Genomic DNA, 19,330 nt, shown 5'->3' on the forward strand with positions numbered 1-19,330 from the left:
GCAGCTCTGCTCTCTGCAGGGTGGAGGCGGGGTGGAGGACCCCGGTATGCACGCACCTCCCCTCCTGTCCGCCAGCAGCATCAGTGTGTGTGTGTGTGTGTGTGTGTGTGTGTGTGTGTGTGTGTGTGTTGTGTTATGAGCGCGCGCACACGTGTGTCTGTGTGCGCGTGTGTATGTGCGCGCGTGCGTGTGCGTGCATGGAATCATAGCTCGCAGACGGGCTGATCTGGTTAAGGGAGCTCAGGAAGGAATAAATCTTCTCCAGCCTCCTCGCTGCTCGTTTATAACCAATCAGTTGCAGAAAGGCAAGGGTGACAGCAGCCCGGGCGTGCGGGCTGCATGCAGGTCTCCAGTCTGAGACAGATACATGTGCGTGTGCATGCATGCACCAGAGGGGCCGTTGTTCTTATTGTCTGCCTCTCTCCGCAGAGAACAAGGGCAGCGGCGAGGGGCCTGCGCCCTGGGCTAGTGTTGCGGCCCCAAGCGGGTCGCGGGAGGCTATTTCGCGGGTGGGGGAGGGCGGGGGAGACCTTGATTTCCACCAATCCCGGGGCGCGTGTCTGCGGAGTCCAGGGCGCAGCGGAAGGCTGCGGCGCGCCGCTGAATGAACTGATGAGAGCGAGTTCTCAGCTTGCCCGGGAGGGGAGCGGAGTGAGGGTCCCGGCGAGCACGGCCGAGGCGCCGGGGGCGGGCTAGCGGTCCCGGGCCGCGGTGGAAATTTCCAAGGACTTGGCGCGGCGGGGAGAGCACGTCTGGGGGGGTGCCCGGCACCGCGGCGGCGCAGGAGGCGGGGAAAGGGCGGTGCAGGGCGCAGGAGCATCTTTCTTTCTGGAAGGGACACAGCAGGTCAGATGTCCCAGAGCCAGCCGCACCTCTTCCAGGACCCCGGCCTCGGGCGCCTGTGATGTTGCAGTAAGGGCGATAGCAGCCGGCTGTGCAGCTCTCACCCAGACCCCTCCAGCATCTGCCTCTTCAGGGAAAGCGACCATGGCTCGTGACTTGCCTGGAGGCCACTTCCTCTAGCAAGAAATCCGTGGGAAAAGTTGCATTGGCGAAGATCCTTGTAGCTGACCTCTGGGGCCGTGGGGGGGTTCCCCAGCCTTGCCTGAGTGCCGGTGTGTGCAAGGAAGCCAAAGGTGTGTGTGCATGGGGGGCCGGCCGCGGGGGCACCCTCTCCTGCCACTTAGCCTGGCATTGTACTGAGGCTCCCACCACCGACCCTGGGACGCCGAGGCTGTGATGAGCCCCTGCGGGCGGGCCCGGCGACACACGTCCAGAGGGGCCATGGCCATGCTGACTTGGAAGTTCCCGCGTACTCGGCTACCGGTGGGAGCCAGTGCCCTCTGTGTGGTGGTTCTCTGTTGGCTCTATGTCTTCCCTGTCTACCGGCTACCCAACGAGAAGGAGATCGTACAAGGGGTGCAGGCACAGCGCACAGCTTGGAGGAGGAACCAGACCGCTGCCAGGCTCTTCAGGTACCTACTGCTGGACGCTGCTCCCTCCAGCATCCCTTCCTGCTAGTGTGAAGAGGACAGGGTCGCCCATGAGGCTTCCCTGTCCTGCTCCCTCTGTGTCATGCCCCACCTAGAGACTTAAGTCAGGGTCTCTGTCCATCCCTTACCCCAGGAGGTGTAGCAGGCACCTCTGCCTGAGTCAGCGTTCTATTGCAATTGGCCCATCACTGGTGGGAAGGGAGACCCAGGACAACTTAATTCCTGCTACTTTCAGAGAATTTATTTCTTGGACTCTGCAGATGTTTGGTGCTAAGAAGTAGTAAGCTAGAAGTAGGTTAAGAGGAGTTTGGGGCAAATGGTAACATGAATCAAACACACAGGAATTACCGGCAAGCCTCGGGTCAGGAAAATCTGAAAACCAGCCATGTTGTGTGTGTGTGTGCCCCCTCGCACCCCCGCGGCTTTGTGCAGTGTGCCCATAGAGAGTCCGGAGTGCAGAGCCACGACCTACTAAGTGCCGGAACCACGTGATTTTTGCATTTGAAATTTCAACAACTTTTTGATGACACATTTTCTCTTCTGACCAATTCTTTGGTAGAACAAGTTACTCGCCCAAGGTCATTCATTATCTAAGATGAAGTGCGGACCGCTAGTCTCTTTACCACTTTAGCCACTTTAATGCTCCGAAGCACCTGGCATCTTTTCTCTTAGTTTAGGCTCGCGAATGTTTCTGAGAGATGCATGTGAGGGAAGGGCTTGAAATCAGAAAACAAACAAAACCCAAGGCCAGGTTTGAAGTGCAGAGACGGTAGCTTTCTCTCTTGGGGGAGGCGTTAATTTAAGGAGCAGAAGCCAGGGTTACAGCAGGGGTTGGGTAAAAATCTCTTTGCTTATTACCGGCTTGTTGCGGAGCTGGTAGAGAAACCAACCAACCAACCAACCCAACCGACTGAAAGACCTCAGCCCCTGGCGCCAAGATGTTGCCTTGCTGGCCTCTTCAGATAGTCGTCTGAGGGAGGAGTTGACAGACAGGCAAGTGCCTTTCCCACTGATATGAGCTAAAGTAAAATCTTCAAAAACAAATAATTTCCCTCCGAAGGCCCACTTCTGGAAAGGCCAGAGGTTAAAGGGTTCTTCCAGAAGCTGAAGGCCACTGACATTCTCTTTCAAATTTAGAGGGAACAATCTATCTTTTTCCAACCTCCCCACCCTGTTTCTTCACTCTGTCAACACTAGTTTTTTAAAAATAATTCTATGAAAGTACACAAAGATGAACTCACTTTCACCGTTATAGTATTGACCTTTGGGCTCTGAGGCAGGTGAGACGTATATTGCCCAGTGGCTCCTTACAGACCCAAGACACTTTTCTGGTCAAAAAATGCATAGAAAGGATTTAAGAACTTCCCATCAACTTGCAATGAAAGAGCCTGATGTACATAATGCCTTGTTAGAACACACACACACACACACACACACACACACACACACACACACACACACCTTATTAGATCCGAGGGGACTCGCCAAGTGCAAAGGGTTTCATGGTGTGATAAACATAGGTACATGGTTTCTGAGACAGACTCACTCGTTACGGTCTTTAACCTGGGGTAATTTTTCATTCTTTAACTTGGTGTCTGTGTGCAGAGAATGAAGTCCACATACCATCAAACGTGCCTAAGCACACACCCCTCAAAGTCAGTGCCTTTAAAACTGTGCAAAAAGCACAGTTTTACTTCATTGAAAACAACTTAAACTTCTAGAGTCCAGAGTTTGCCCTCTGCCTGTGTCACAGCCTGCCCCAGAGTACAGTCTCTTCAGCAAATTACTTAACTTTTGGGATCTTGGCTTTCTTATTTATCAAATGCAGACAATAATATCTCCTCTCCACATGTGCTATGGTTTAATTTGAAAAGAGGATACCCAGTGTCTGGTACATTGTATATCCAGGGAATGGTCAGTCTGTGGTTATCATACACTCTAACTTCCTGCATATGTTACCACTTTAGGGAAGACATCTGGCCTGCCTGGAGGAATTCTGAATATGTCACCTGTCACATTTATAGACATATTTGTCCATGCTTCCCTCCTTACTCTAATTGATTAAATTAATAAACAGAGGCAAAGGGTTTAGAAAGACTTGAGAAATTTTATTTTTTGTTAAGAGAAAACTTTTTTTTTGCACTGAACACTTATAAAATACCTAATTTTTTAAGCATCTGCATTATTAGTTGATAGGTAGGAGGGTGTGTTTGTGACAGACAGGTGAGCCAGAGGCCTTTTGGCATTAAAGAGCCCTCACTTTGGCAATCACATAACTTTGTTATTCTAGTCCTAAACATCTTCATAGATACACAGATGTGCATACATATAGACAGTGCGTATTTGTGAGAGGAGATAGACACAAGCTTGCTGATGAACCTGGGGTAGGATCATATGTATGTGTACATATAGAGAGATGTACATTGTAGGCGTGCCTTTGCCATCACTTAGCCAATACACAGCACAGAACTGGTGTTTACCTTATATGGTTCAGGCCCGTAGGACCCCAATGCATAGGGTAGAAGAGCTGACGTCTCACTAGGACATACAACAAAGCAAATAAGTAAACATGCCTCATGGAAAGAGGACCTCCTCGTGTTTCCAGCCCTGCATCTCAGATGCTCGTTCACATGCTGGACCCCCACCGGCTTTTCTGACTCACTTTTCCTGTGCCAGCACCTGTGGATCCACTTCTCTGAGTGAGTGTTGCCAAACAGCCTAGGAGACAGCAGCCTAGCATCCATCCCAGGAGGTTGTGAACTAAGCAGGGGATATCCCAGGCTCTCCCAGGCATGGTGGTGGATTAGCCAGCCTCATTCTGGAAGCCCATACTTGTAGGGGAAGCTGTAGCCACGCCTACTTAGGGGCTGGCTACAGGTGTGCCTAACCACGCTTGCGAGGGCGTGGTCAGGGTGACATAGAGCTCCTGCTCCTTCGGATAGACTGCTCACAGCTAGAAGAGTGTTTATGTCTCCGAGAGCTCCTTACCCAATCCATTTGCTCTTCAGAAATGAGCCCCCATCCAGGACTTCTGTGTACGGCCACCACGGTGACATTGTAGCTAAACTTAACCAAGTAGTGCCAGCTCTGTGAGGGCCTTATTATGTGTTGTCTTTCAAAAGGATTGCCTTCTTGATTTGTGAGTGTCACTGGTCTGCATGCACGCATACCGCTTGCAGGTCGACAGAGGACAGAGGAAGGCATTGGGGTCTTCTGGAACTGGAGCTGTAGATGATTGATTGGGAGATGGGCGCTGGTAACTGAACTAGGGTCCTCTGTAAGAGCAGCAAGTGCTCTTAACTACTGAGCCATCTTTTCAGCACCCTTCCCTGTTTTGTCAATTTCAATTTCCTTGAGGAACTTGCATAAATGGATAAAGGATGAATGCCTCTGGGTTCCTAAAACAGACAGTCTTTCTAGACTCCAATGAGAGGATATGGAGACGACCAGCTAGATGTTGAGGCACCTTAGAAAGGTATCTTGCCTGAGAGACACTGGGCATGGTCCAAATGTGGCTGAGACCCTTCTGACTTGCGACTGATTGGCGAGGCAAGTAACTCTGAGAGCTTCCTTCTCTGGCTTGTGAAATAAGATGTGTGAAATCCCACAAGGCTGCCGTGAAGTGAGAGTGTACTCATAACACTGGCCACATCTCTGCATGGCTCTGGGGCATGGCAACAGAAACACAAACCAGACACTGGGGATGCTCACAAAACTTACTACTTGTACATCAAGTGGGAGGAGGGAAATCAGGTTTCAGAGAGGAGATGGGTTTGTTATAAGCCTTGACAGAGGGTAAAATGGGGGGTGGTGGGTGGAAGGCTGTTTTTAGCAGAGATGGAAGTATGTGATTGCTGTGTGGAAGGTTCTCAGGCCACCAGTGGAGACTCAGGAGACAGGTTGGCTCGGAGGTCAGTGGAAGCCTGGTTCCAATCTCAGAACACCTTTAAGGCTATTCTTTTTGTGACAGGAACTAACAGCGTTACTACCATCGGGGAATTTAGGGGACAGAGGATGTATTAATACATCAAAACGTTTGTGTGCATGCACACAAATGCAGAGCACATGTGTGTCACATGCATGTAGATGCCAGAAGTCAACCTCAGGTGTCATTCTTGAAACACCATCTACCTTGTTTGTTTGTTTTGTTGTTGTTGTTTTTTGAGACAGGGTCTCTCCCTGAATCTAGAGCTCACTAAGTAGGCTAGGCTGGGTGGCCAGTGAGCAACAGGAATCCTCCTCTCTGAGCCTCCCCAGCCATGGAGGCTCAAAACTTTAGACATTGCCACACTGTCCTGGTGAGAAGGTCGCGGCTGCCAGTACATGGCATTCACACTGAGTGTCTGTCGTGTTAAGGGATTATGGAATCCACTTTGAAAAAGTAGCTTGGGAACAAGTTGGCATAATAAGTTTTGATAGTTGAGAGAATGAACCAGAAGCTGTGTGTCAATACATACTTGTAGTCTTAACACTCGGGAGACTGTGACAGTGTGAGAATCGTGAGTTTAAGGTCACATAGGGAGACTCTGTCTCAAAAGGAAGCAAGCAAACAAAATCCCAAACCAAAATAAAGCATTACAGTTATGGCTTAAAATATGGAGTAAGAATCATCATAGAAAAAAGAATCTACCATTATGATTTATTGGATATACGATGTACTCAGCCTTATTCTGAGCACATGTTCCTGAAGCAACTCTATAAAGTAGACTTTTTAAAAAAGTGCTTTGTTTTACAGATGAAACTATGGAAGTCAGAGAGATCCAGTAACCAAGAGGTGGAATTGGATTTCCAGTGTGGATCTGTTTACTTTAAGCCTCTTGCTCATTCTTGGGTGGTGGGCAATGGAGCCATCCCATGTATCTTTTATAATCAGATCTTGATTTCCATTCTCCAGTGCCATTGTTCATCTAGTCTGATTTGTATAATGCAGCAAATTGGACTCAATACTGTCCTGGGAATACACCAGGCTGTGTTAATTTTGGGCATCTTTCCTTTGGCCTTTCCTTTCCTGGGATCACATTGTCCTGTGACCACCAGTCTACTTCCTGCTTATCTCTTGGGAGTGTGTGACAGTGACTGTAGATAGTGCTCCAGCATTAGCTCCAGGTAACCTGGTGGCACCCTGGCTGTGGTTGCTCATGAGCAACACGGTCTTCATTGCATACTGACCTGTAAAAAATGTTCTAAGTGCTCTGAGATCAGTTTAGGCAATGCATTGGAAGTGCCCATAGCTGGATCTAGCATGGGATTGGTGCTCAGGCCATGGGCGCTCCTCAGCTTGTCTTTCTTTAGTCTTCTTCTACTCCTGGGCTATGTTAAAAGCACCTTCACTGTTTTCTCCTTCACTCTCCTCTTCCTCTTCTCTGTTCTTTTATCTTTTGTGAGTGCAGGTGCAGGAGTGTCAGGGTGGCCCACTTTTCACAGGTGAGTCTCCGGTTCTGGGACATTGCGTGTACCATATATACCGGCCCACAAGACACTTGGGATTCTTCTGGCCCCTCCTCCCATCTCGCCACCGGGTGCTGGGGTTGGAGATGAATGGTACTCGAGTCATCTCCCCACCTTTCTCTGTCTCCTTTATGCCGTATGATTGAAGCTACTGGGAAGACTAAGTCAGGAAAGTCCAAGAGTCCAAGACTTGTCTGGGCTCTGGAGTATTTTTCAACTACATCAAGACCCTGTCTCAAAATTAAACTAGTACAAAGAGGAAGTGGTATGCACTTAGTGGTTTGTCTAGACTGTGTGATGGCCCTGAGTTCAATTTCTCACAAGAGAGAGAGGGCTGCATTAGGAAATTAGGTGGGTTAACCAAATGATTATGTTTAGGGTGTGGCCTGTTTGAAGTCTTTGGGTCATCTTGGAACAATGCTGACTTCCTGTCCTCCCCATAGTAGCCCAGGCTGGCCTCGAGTCCATTGTGTAGTGGAAGCTAGCCTTGCAGTCCCTGTCCTCCTTTTTGCAGTGCTGGGATTTCAAATAATTTATTTAGTCTTGAGGGTCTTGACCATTGGTGCCCACTATCCTGGAGGGGATTAGGTGCTAATTAGCCATGTCTCGGGAACGTTCTATGCCTATGGTCGTCCCTTCAGTGAAGGGATGTGTGGCAGTAGAAGGGGACCCTATGATGTACTCTGCCCTCCACCCTGGGTACTGAGGAAGCTGTACTAGGCCTGCAGAGGAAGGCAGCAGACCTAGTATAAGTTGTTGGCCATTTGTGCATCAGACACTTCTGCCAGAATGCTTCTTATGGGCCAGTGTGGGGGTGGGGTGCAAGGAATCAAAATGGGGTCCCAGACTATAAAATCCCAAGTCTAGTAACATTGGCTAAATCAGTGAGCCTAGCGGTGCACATCTGTAACCCAGCACTCTGGAGGACTGCCGAGGTTGAGGGCAGCCTGGCCTACACGGAAAGACCCCATCTAAACCTCTTTCCAACAGCAGCAGCAGCAGCAGCAACAGCAACAGCAACAACAACAACAACAACAACAACAACATTTTAAACGAAAAAAAGAATTAACTGATGTAATACCTACCCCAAGGGATGCAGTTCATCAGCTTTGGGTAATTATGATAATCTTGAAGCAGTTGATTGATCTCTCTGAGGTACCATTTTCTTACTGTGTCACTGAGAGAGCATCAGCCCAGAGAGCAGGCTGGAGTGCAGAGGAAGCTGGGCTGGACGCAGAGGTGCATGACTTCCCCTTGCACCAGCTGGGGCGCCTGCTGGAGACTTCCGTGTGGCTGTACGGGGAACTCAGTGACTTGATTGATATGAGAAATAATACATGATTTCACGTCTCCCACATCCAGCTGGGCGTTTCATAGTGCTATTATCTGTCTGATTTTTGGAATAGTATACATTCAATGCAAAGCAACTTAAAATTCAGTAAAAAGGAGAAAAAAGATCTTAATGCTGTTGGTGGTACTCCGCGTAAACGAGTTGATTTTGAAGTGGTTTGAGCATGGCTCTATTCCTCGGCTGCCTATATTATGTAGACTTGGCTTTCTTCATATGTTCCTTTATTCACTCAAAATCATATTTATTGGCATTTTGTCATGCAATTGCTTTTTTCAAAGTTGTGTAATGCAGCTTTATGATTTTTATTTTGGGAAAATAGCATTTATTATGAGGTTTTTTGTTATTGTTGTTTTCAAGAAGTTACCATAGCAGAACAGCTAGCTTTCATAAAAGCCAATTTATGCTGCTGGAAAAGTTGTAAGTTGACTCTTCAAAATTTTTCTGTGTATTGGTGAATGGATATATATATATATATATATATATATATATATATATATAATATATATATATATATATGTGTGTGTGTGTGTTGTGTGTGTGTGTGTGTGTGTGTGTGTGTGTGTTCCCTCTTAAGAATTACGCTTTGTGGATGAGGACATGGTTCAGTTGCTGAGTGCTTGCCTAGCATGCATGAGTCCTGGGTTGCAACCCTGGCACTGCATAAACTGGACCTGTTGATACACAGCCATCATCCCAGGACTTTTGCCATGCAGGCAGGAGACTCAGGAATTCAAGATCGTCAGAGCTGGCCTGGGATGCATGAAATCCTTGGTGTGGGGGGCATTCTGCTTTTGAAATGTTAAAGGTAACACTTTTTATTTGTAAGATAAGTGGCATCTAGCAAGCTTTGATGGCTGTGTCCTTTCAAACACCCTGTGTTTCTGTAAAACACCTCGACCTTGAGCAGCCACCACAGATGCTTTTCAGTTGGCATCTTTTTTGTTTGGTAGCTCGTTTGTGATCCGATCTTACCCTGTAGCCTTCAAATTCAGCGTAGTCCTCTTGTCTCAGCCTCCCAAGTGCTGGGGTTACAGGTGTGAGCCACCACAGCTGGCTAAGAATTAACATCTTGGCAGTGTTGCTCCAACCACCAGCTCTAGAACTGTCTCATACAGTTGCTTATAGAATGTAATTGACTTTGGCCAAGGGCACTTTGGGTTTTTCCATTTTTGAAAAGAGCAGAGGGTGGTTACATAAGTTGCAGAACACAAATGACTGTTAAGAGTGATGAAATTCTCCTCAGATGGCTTTTCAAGAGGTCAAGGCAGCTAAGAAAGCTTTCACACATAGGATCTGCGCCTGGCACCGGCCCCTCCCTGTGGAGGGCCTTTATTTGGGGTAGTGGTACACATGGCTATTTTTTCCCATTACCCTCTCCATTTCCATACAGAGGGTTATCAACACTGACTCCATCAATGGGAAAATAACAGTGTCTTATCAAATCACTGCCATCATGTTTTTTCTAGGTCTTAAGTAAATAAATTAGAGGGTAATAGAAAAAGAAAGGCCACCTTGCTTCAAGCTGAAGTTGAGATGTCAAGGCAAGAGAAAAGTAGCTAGGATAAAATAGAAACATTGTAAACTGGGACTGCAGTTTTGGGAGTCACTTTCCTGAAATTAGAAGTGTCCAGAGTGACTCTGCAAGAAGGTGATGTTGGGTTATAAAGGGGCAAAACCCCCATGAAGACCTTTAGTTGGGTGAGCATTTAATGGTTGTATGATATAGAGGGAGAGGCCATTGGCATCCTCTATCATTGGCCTGTATCCTCTTTTGTCCTGTGTAAAATGACTGGTCACACTGTCCCCTCTGGTATTTTGGGGCCAGTATTCAGAGCTGTTTGTTTATCTGTCTCACACACCACACACCTCAGTCTCACCGAGTGTGGACATGCCATGCGTTTGACGTCTAATAAGTATTTGTCAGGTAGACAGAAACGGGCTTGCCTTGGAAACAGCTGTCTGGTACCTGTGGGATAGGGCTGCACTGATGATCAAACAGATTCCAACTCACTCAGCACTGCTTCGTGCATTACTTGGTGAACAACTATTGACTCAGGGTCTCCCTGATCCAGACACTGCTTGCTTGTTGCAAAGCCCCGAGGACACGACTTCGGGAGCATGAGCAGATGAGCACACAGCATGTCAGTGGAGGTCAGCAGCATCCTCCAGTCCCACCGCCCACAGCTATGTTATTTGCTTTTGGGACAGATTTTCCTACTCGATCCAGGCTAGCCTGGGACTCACCCCCTGCTTCTGTCTTCTGAGTGCTGACTGAGATTCTAAGTCTGTATGAGTCTGGGCCATCACATCACTTTCTTCTGTTTTTGAGACAGGGTATTGGGCATTATGTCATCCAGAATGGTCTCAAATGAACACACTATGTTTCCAAGGTTGACTTGAACTCCTGATCCTCCTGCTTCTACCTCCTGAGTGCCCACTTTTTGTGTGGAACCCAGGGCCTTGTGCGTGCTAGGCAAGTATTCTACTCATTGGGCTACTTCTCTAGCCTTCAACTTTTTAAATTTTTTTTAATGGGAGAAAAAATAAGCACACATTGAAAGTCACGTTCAGAACTTCACCGTGTATATCTGTATTTGGTACAGTGCAGAGAGGGCCCCAAACCCTTTTAGTTCATTTGATCCTAGGCCTGTGCCAAGACTGGAGACCTTAGAATATCTACGGACTCTTTCTGTCCTGAGCAACATGTGAAAACTTGGAGGGAAAGGTACTTTTAAAACAGGAGCAGATACCAGTTCACAGGAGAAGCTAAGCTCAACCACCATAGAACACAGCCTGGGGTGCAGGCTGGCCTGGGTGGGAACACTGACAGCTTAAGCCGTTGTTGCACTGGCCCAGCCACCTGGGTAAAGAAGGGAGAGTTGGACATAAGACCCTCAGAGCTGGATGCAAGAAGCTCAGTTTGGAGTAAAAACAGAAACATCACCTTCCCACTCTATTTTTTTGAGATAGGGTTTCATGGAGTCCAGGCTGGCAGGGAACAGCCATCTCATTACTTGTAGTCCTACCAAGTACCAACTAGCCAAGAGTGACCTTGAATTCCCAACCTTCCTGTCACTATCTCCCAAGTGTGGGGATTGGAGGTGTTTCCCACCACAACTGGCTGGCTTATGTTTTCTTAATAACAGCTCCACTGTGTTGTGTGACAAAACTTTTCCTGGGGATACACAACGCACGGCTACCCACTCCAGACAGGGAGCCCGTGGCCGACTGAAGTATGGTTATCACTGAAGTCCTACTTGGTGAATAATGACATTCATTGGGGTTACCTACAGGAGTATGGGTGAAGGGTCACTTACAGGAGCAGAAATGACTCAAAGACAGCTGCAACACTATAACGTCCCAGCATGGATGACAACTTATAAAAACTGGGAAACCTGGAACACACGACACAGCCTACTGGTAGCTCAGCAAGTTGGAGAGTGTCCCTACCTAGTGTTTCTGGTCTAAACCTCTTTCAGGCAGCTCAGATGGTTTTTGCTTCTTTGAGGAGCCTGGCCTGGTCTCACAGTCTTCTCCGCCCTTTGCCTTTTCTCTGTTGGGAGGGACTCCCAGTTTTCATGGCTTAGTCATCTGGTGGTGAGTGAATCTTGTCAGTTTTAGGAACTTTCTGAAGCTATTTTGAGTTGTTTACCTTCCCCTGATGGGGAATGTACTTCTTTGTATGTTTATCTTGTTGATTATTGAATAAAATACTGTTAGGCCAATGAGACAGCAAGTTACACAGGACTAGGAGTCAAAGAGGATTCTGGGAAATGTAGTAGAGAAGGGTGATCTGGGCAGGAAGTGACATAGCAAGGAGACTCATATTTAAAGAAGGAGAAACAGGAAGCGTCCCTTTTTTCCGTTCCTCCTCCAGCAGCGAGATGTGAGCCATCGGCAAGGAGGGATGCCAATAAGGTGTCTGATAAGTCTTATAAAATATATAGGTTTATGATAATTAAGACTGAGCTAGCAGATGAGGAATCCTAGTCATTGGCCAAGCAGCATTTGTACCTAATATGTCTCTGTATTATTTTGTCCATCCACACGGCGGGCGGAACTCGGGCGGCTGGCAGAGACGCCCACATGGTGGTAGGGCTCTGGTGGCTTTGGCGGAAATATTTATCGTAACATTCCCCTTTAGGGAGTTCCCTGCAGGATGGAATGTTTCAATCTTACAGATAACTCTTACACAACCCTGTGCCATCTCCAGCCCCCCCAACCCCCATCCAACTTAGCTGTTTTGATGGGTGTATGGCTGCTTGGTGCCTGTTGATTTGAAAACTGGATGGATGGAGATGAGTTCCTCCTTTACCTGTTTACAGTCTGCCGTCTTAGGCGGACTCGTGACCACACTACGCCGTGTGTCATCTTGGCTTGTCACCGCCCTACCCACAGTGGGCTGCAGCATCTCTCTTGTTTCTCCTTTGGCTTTCTTTACAGCCCAGGAACAGTGCTTCTATCTGGGGAAGAAATGTCTGTGGCTCCTTGCTGTAGATTTGATGTTTACTGTGATGGGATTGTGGTCTTCCCATACTACTTCTCCCTGCTTATCAAGAAAGAAAAACCACATTTCCCCTCTGCCTCTGGAGAAGTAGCAGCTGTGACGTTAGAACACGACATGACTGCCACTTCCTTCTCAATCTTTCCCTGTGTGAATACACTGGCTTCCGAGAGGCCTTCTGCTCTGTCTTCACCTGCCTACTTAGCCTGAGTAGAGGAGCTATAGCTTCCGAACCTGAAGGTGTTCCGAACTTGAAAAGCCTGGGAGACTGGCTTCAGTTCTCAGAGAAGAGGAAATAGCCTCATAGTTTGATGCATTATGTGCTGAGTTATTATCCCATGCCTAGTCATTCTGAGGCAAACAGTCTACCACAGGCATATGAAACGTGAGCCTGTAGGTTTAAGATATATTTATTTAGATAAATACCAGCCAAACACAAGCCAGAGCGTGCCCAGGGCAGCCGAGCAGTGAGGCCAGGGAGAAGGGGCCTTGCCATGTGGTCGATGTTCCTTAAGAACCTATCTCCCCGTCATTCTCACCTCACCTTGACCACGCCTTGACAGGCGTGGTCAGGCACACCTGTAGCCAGCCTCTAACAGGCGTGGCTTACTGTCCCCTACAGGCATGCCCTAAGCAAACAGCATGGTGCTCACTCTCTTCCTCTGTTTCCTTCTTCCCCTCCCTCTCCCGTCCTTCTTTCTCCCCCTCTCTTTGTCTCCTCGACTCCTTTCTCTTCTTTCTGTGACTGTCGTGTTGTCTTGCTTTGGGTTATCTTGCACTGCCAGCCCTTTCTTGCTTCTTCCCCGGGCCCAGAGACCTCAGGAGTAGACCATGTCTCCAGACCAATGAGAATAATGCCTTTCTGGCCAGCTCCCCAATCTGTGTTCTCTCATGACCTCTCTCCCCCTCAGGGAAGAGAAGAATCTCCACTCCTCTGTGAGTCCCCTCTCTCCAAATCTTTCCTTCACATTGGCTGTGCTGAGCTGTTTGAGAGGCAGGGCTGACTTGCTGGTTAGTCCCTGCAGTAGTCCTCCTGGGGGCCTAGTCGTACAGCAGAATTCACTCAACGCCTGCATCTCTGGCATGAACCCCCCCCCCCCAAATCTTGTGACAAAATGGAAGACCCAGTAAAGAAGCTGTGAGATTGTTCCTTGTGTGTCAGGTTCCAAGATTTATCACTTGTACACAGTCCAAAAACTTTTAAAATAGAGATGCAATATGGGAAATTAAGTTTAGATTTAATTAACATTTACCGAGCCCAATTACGTGTAAGCACCATGCTACATGCTGTCTGTGCAATGTGTCGGTTTATCTAACCCTAGATCTTAAATTAAGCTTTAGTTTCGCAGATAGCGATCTTTGTAGTTGTTTACTCTGTGGTTACTGTGTGTCAGTGAGTACACACATGGAGTGCTACATTGAACAATCACAAGAACCGAGTGGGTTGCCCATGCTCTACAGAGAAGCAGGCCCAAGATGGTCCCTGGTGGTAGTGATCCCCATTCAAGGGATGTCTAGTGTCTCCCTTTCAGAGGTTCTGAGTGGATCCTGACATCACCCTGGTGGCCCTGTAGGATGGTCCTTCTATTGGTGGAGAGACAAACCTTCGGGAACTTAGCATAGGCTGTACGGTTGGGAATGGCCTGCCGTGAGGGCCCGGGAATTTCCTTTTTAGTGTTTAGTCTTAACACTGAGGGATTCAGTCCAACCCTGGTAATCCTTCTATTGCAGTCTTGTTATTTTTACTTTTTCGTTTTGATAGAGGGTCTCGCTTTTGTAGTCTGGGCTGGCCTATTGCTCACTATGTAGCCCAGGTTGGCTCAGAAATCTGTGGCTATCCTTTCAACCCCAGCTTCCCCAAATACTGGGATTCTAGGTGTAAGCCACACACCAACTGATGTATATTTTCCCCAAAGGGTAAGTCTCAGAGGACTGTTAACACTGCCCATCCCTTTTCACTTCCTCTAATGGTGTGGTCTTGATGCTACTCTCCTCAAGGGTTCTGTACATAAAACCAAAGCCACAGGCCTCCATTAAGGCAGGATGGGGGTGTCTCACTCCTTCTGCATCTGTCTGATGTCTGTGGTTGAAACTTGGTGAAGAATTCTTTTGCTCCCCTAATGTCCTCTCTGTTCTGGCCTCCTTCCCTCCCATGGCATCTGTGAGACATGTGCCATGGGAATGTATTATTAACTGCACTGTGGTCACAGGGCTGGAGCCTACACTCCTGTGAGAAGCAGTACTGGGACAGCTGAGTACAGACAGACAGGTTTTGTGCTGGGTGGAGATGTAGCTACTTTCATGTGCTTGGCTCTGGAAATTCCTAGGGACCTTTCTTTGGGCTTTAGTCCCTGTCTCTGAAATGTCTGTGTGATAATGTTTTGTGTTACTCAGAAAGCTAGCTTAGAGGTGTCATGCACATTATGTATTCTTATTACAAAACTAAGGCAGTATCGAAGCTGTCTGGATCTTATCCCTACAGACCAGTAGCATTCAATTTCCATATGTGTCCCTCTGGGTTGTTCTTCTCTAGCACATAATATTATCCAAGCTGGGATACTTCGAGGTGAAATGTACAATTTTGCATGAGTGATGGCTATTTTAAGCAAACAGCGATGAATAATCCTCTTCCTGCAGATGAGTTTACGTGCCTTGTCATCCCCATCCAAGTCTGTCAATCTATTCTATCATCACCTGTATCTCTCCTCTAGTTGATTATCTGTTCATTGTCTACCTAGCATCTATTTATCTGTTATTGATCATCTATCAATTTTCTATCTGTATCTAGTGTTTGTTATCTGTCACTGTTTAACTATTATCTATTCATTCCATCTAGCATCCATTTATCTATTTCCTATAACTTATCCAGTTACCTGTCATCTATCATTTCTCATCTATCTATAATCGATTAATCATCTATATGTCTATCAATTATTTGTCATCTGTCAATCATGTGTGCTTATAATTTATTAACTGTGATTTATCAGATATCACATATCAATCATCTATCTATAGTCAATTAATCATCTGTATATCTATCAATCATTTATCATCTATCAAACTATTGTTTATGATTTATCAACTATCATTTATCAGATATCATAATTTTCATCTGTCTGTCTGTCCTCTATCTGCTTTCTTTCGTGTGGCTATCATTCATCCTGCATACTGATGCACAACCTGCAGGGTGGCTCCGAGGTTCCCCGAGTCTCCTCCCTGGCACTCATGCCCTGTGTCATCGTCCTCTCCCATTCTGAGTGTGGGCTGCATTCAGTGACTCCTAAAATAGAACAGAATACTGCAGAAATGACGGTGCGTGCTCTGAGACTGGTGAAGAGCAGCCGTGGCTTCATTTGGATAGCCTCTTTTTCTCTGCTGGACCATTGCCCTGCTGTGGGGACATCCAGGCAGTCTGCGGAGAAGCCTGTGCAGTAAGAGAGTGAGGTTAACGGCCAAGAAGGAACTGAGGTCAGCAGCCGCCCTGGACGGGAGCCGAGAAGGGTGTCCTTGTTGTGAAGACTGAAGCCCAGCTGACAGCTTGCCTGCTACTCCGTGAGAGATGTCAGCTAGGGCTGTTCGGTTGAGGTAGCCTGACCGGAGCGAGCGCAGAGAACATGAGTCACTGCTAGAATTGGGGGTAATTGTCACATGCATCAAACAGCAGTTGCTAAATCGTTACTACTGTTTTATTGGACTATTAAATTTACCAGATTACTAAACTGGATTATTGAATTGTTAAACATCAAAGCATGGAGCCAGTCATTTTGACCATGTCCTTTTCTCTCTTCACTGAACACTCACCAGTATCTCACTCAGCATGCATGTTACAGAGCATATCCACGGCAGATGTTTCTATAATTGTGTTCATGTTAATTGGTCATCAGAAAACTGCTGTCATCAATTTTCAAATTTTATGACTCTTGGTTTACCTTTATTATTTAAAACTGTGTATCGTGTTTGGGTAGCGTGCACATGAGTGCAGGTGCTCACAGAGGCCAGAGGCATCAGATGGCCTGGACCTGGAGGTCCAGGCAGTTGTGACCTGCCTGATGGGTTCTGAGAACTAAACTCGTGTCCTCTGCAATATTGCATGCTTTTAACTGCTGATTCGTCTCTCCAGCCCCTGAGTATGGTTTTTTAAACCTTTATGTCCTGATGCCCACAGCCCAAGATATTTCATCTGGTGTTTTTATGATTTAACCTTTGAGATGTGTATGTGTTCTTTTTTTAATATAGTGAGCTGTCCACCTGACCCCACTTTTCAGTCTAGTGACATCACTTAGAATGAAAGTGCAGCCCTCTCAGGGCTGTGGGATGTCATTTACCTGTACCCAGTAACCTTCTCTGTGTGGGTCTGACCTGGAAGCCCTGCTTTTCTTCTTCACATTTCCCATTATTTTCATTCAAAAGTCTGACTTGCTCAATAACTGTAGCTGTGCAGTGAAGCTTTAGGGTTTTTGATGCTGTTGTTTGTTTGGGATAGATCTGCCAGGCCTGGAACTCGACATATGGACCAAGTTGGCCTCAAACTCAGGGAGATCTGCCTGCCTCTGCCTCCTGGCTGCTGGGGTCAAAGGTGTGTGCCAACCTACCCCCACTATTTTAATGTCTGATAGGGAACCAGTTACTGTTTCTCTGTCAGAATTTTCTTTGAGTGTCACGACTTTCTCTTAGGTGCAGTTGAGGTAGTTTTTCAATTTCACTGCAACTTCTTACTTGAATTGCATTAATTTATGCATTCTTACTACAAAAACTTCCTGCCTGAGCATAAGATATATTTAATTAATATTCAATGCTTATTATATTTCCCTAAATGGAGTATTCAGGCTTGTTTCTCATAGATCTCCATATTTTTGTTGAGTTGGTTTTTAAGCTATTTCATGCACTGTAGGGTCTGAGAGGTTATTGTTTACATACAGGAAAGATATTAATTGTTATGAACATCTAGCCCTCTCGTTATAGTGTTCAAGTACATTTTTCCTGGCTACTGGTATCTGTATATAGTTTGCAGAATGTGACATTTTTCTTCCTCCTTCCTTGCATTTATTTCTTATACTTTCCTGCTCTTTAATAAGTATGAATGTAGCGTTTTGCTCTGTGGGTTCCTGCTGGGTTTCTCTAATCTCTCTCCTGGTTTAACTCTCACCGTACATCAGCTTCCAACTCTACGACCTTAGGTCACGGCTGTCCTAAGGGAGTAAAGGTGACAGAGGGACCGAGCAGGAGTTCCAGTTTGGGAGCCTCTGCTCCCAGCTCACTCTCCAAACGTCGCCCCATACAACAGACTTGAGGGCCTTGCTGTGCAAGGTTGACAACCTCACTTCAAATCCCCGAAATCCATGATGGAAGGAGAATTGACTTCCAAATGTTGACCTCCGTCCTCCACATATTTGACATGATCGGTGCACACGCACCCCCCCCCAACCCACTCACACACATGATTCAAAAAGAAAACTTAGAAATGCCTTTGGCTGCTGGCTTGTTTCTAGGGTCTTTCTTCTCCATCCTCTATGCATATTATGTCTGGACACAGTAAAGTCTAGTCACCAAGACTCATCGCAGAATGTATGCTGTTTCACCAGCTCTGAAAATCTGCCACTGATTTCATAACCATCCAGATTGTGGTGACCAGAATTATGACACGGTCGAATTGGCTCTAAGAACTGCAGGCCTAGGCATAGTGCTGTGCCACTGTGGGGAGACGTGTGTGTGTGTGTGTGTGTGTGTGTGTGTGTGTGTGTGTGTGTGTGTGTGCATGTTCGTGCCTCTGTGTGTGTGCCTCTGTGTGTGTGCAAGTGTCTGGGACCTGTGTCTGTCTTCCCTACTGATCTTTCTGAGTTGTTTTGAAGTCCCCTCTGCCCTCCCTGCTCTATGGTCCTCGTTGCACTTTCCTCTCGTGTGTCTCCACCAGAAGGCAGCCAGGTTGACAGGAAACAGCTCCCTGGGAGATGCTGAAATTAAATTGATCCAGCTTCTGCAAAGGTCATTATTTTAGGAGAGAGCCCGGGAGAGGGAAGGAAAGCAGCTCAGATCTTTGTGAAGGAATGGAGCAAGAGGCAAGTTAGACACTCTGCTTGGGGGACGGGAAACTTGTCTCTGCTTAAGAACTTGGTGGTGAGGCTGGGGAGATGGGTCTGGGTGAAAGTGCTTGCTATGCAAACATGAAGAATGGAGTTCCACCCCAGAACCCACATGCATGCAGGCACACGTGTGAGCACGCACACCACCCCCACGCACACCTGAGAGAAAACAAAAACCCCTTCGTATGCCTTGGTTTTCAGACTCTACTCTGTAGGCAGAGCTGCTTTGTGTCTTATGTGGGAGAAAGATGGGTGCCTCTGAGCCTGTCTAGTGAATGGAGCACACAGCTCTGTTGGTGGTTGGGGTGAGACTGGGTAAGGAGCAGGGAAGCATCTTAAGAGTCACGAGTCCTTACTCTCAAGTGATGGTGCCTACAGTTCACCCAGTGCCTTCCCTTCCATTCATCCAGACAGCACTGGGTCGGGAGCTCACCAGCGGGGGCCAGTGGGGTCC

General features: G+C 47.2%; 1 protein-coding gene across 1 annotated transcript in view; it reads left to right on the plus strand.

Annotated features, from left to right (window-relative positions):
- Positions 1–1,239: 1,239 nt before the first annotated feature.
- Positions 1,240–19,330, plus strand: part of St8sia1 (ST8 alpha-N-acetyl-neuraminide alpha-2,8-sialyltransferase 1) — a 117,713-nt gene continuing 99,622 nt past the window's right edge. Inside the window, exon 1 of the mRNA XM_027430158.2 lies at positions 1,240–1,475. Within this exon, the coding sequence (XP_027285959.1) occupies positions 1,240–1,475 (236 nt within the window). The remainder of the gene's footprint in view (positions 1,476–19,330) is intronic.

The sequence above is a fragment of the Cricetulus griseus genome, chromosome 8 (genome assembly GCF_003668045.3).
Source record: "Cricetulus griseus strain 17A/GY chromosome 8, alternate assembly CriGri-PICRH-1.0, whole genome shotgun sequence".
Lineage (NCBI taxonomy): Eukaryota > Metazoa > Chordata > Mammalia > Rodentia > Cricetidae > Cricetulus > Cricetulus griseus.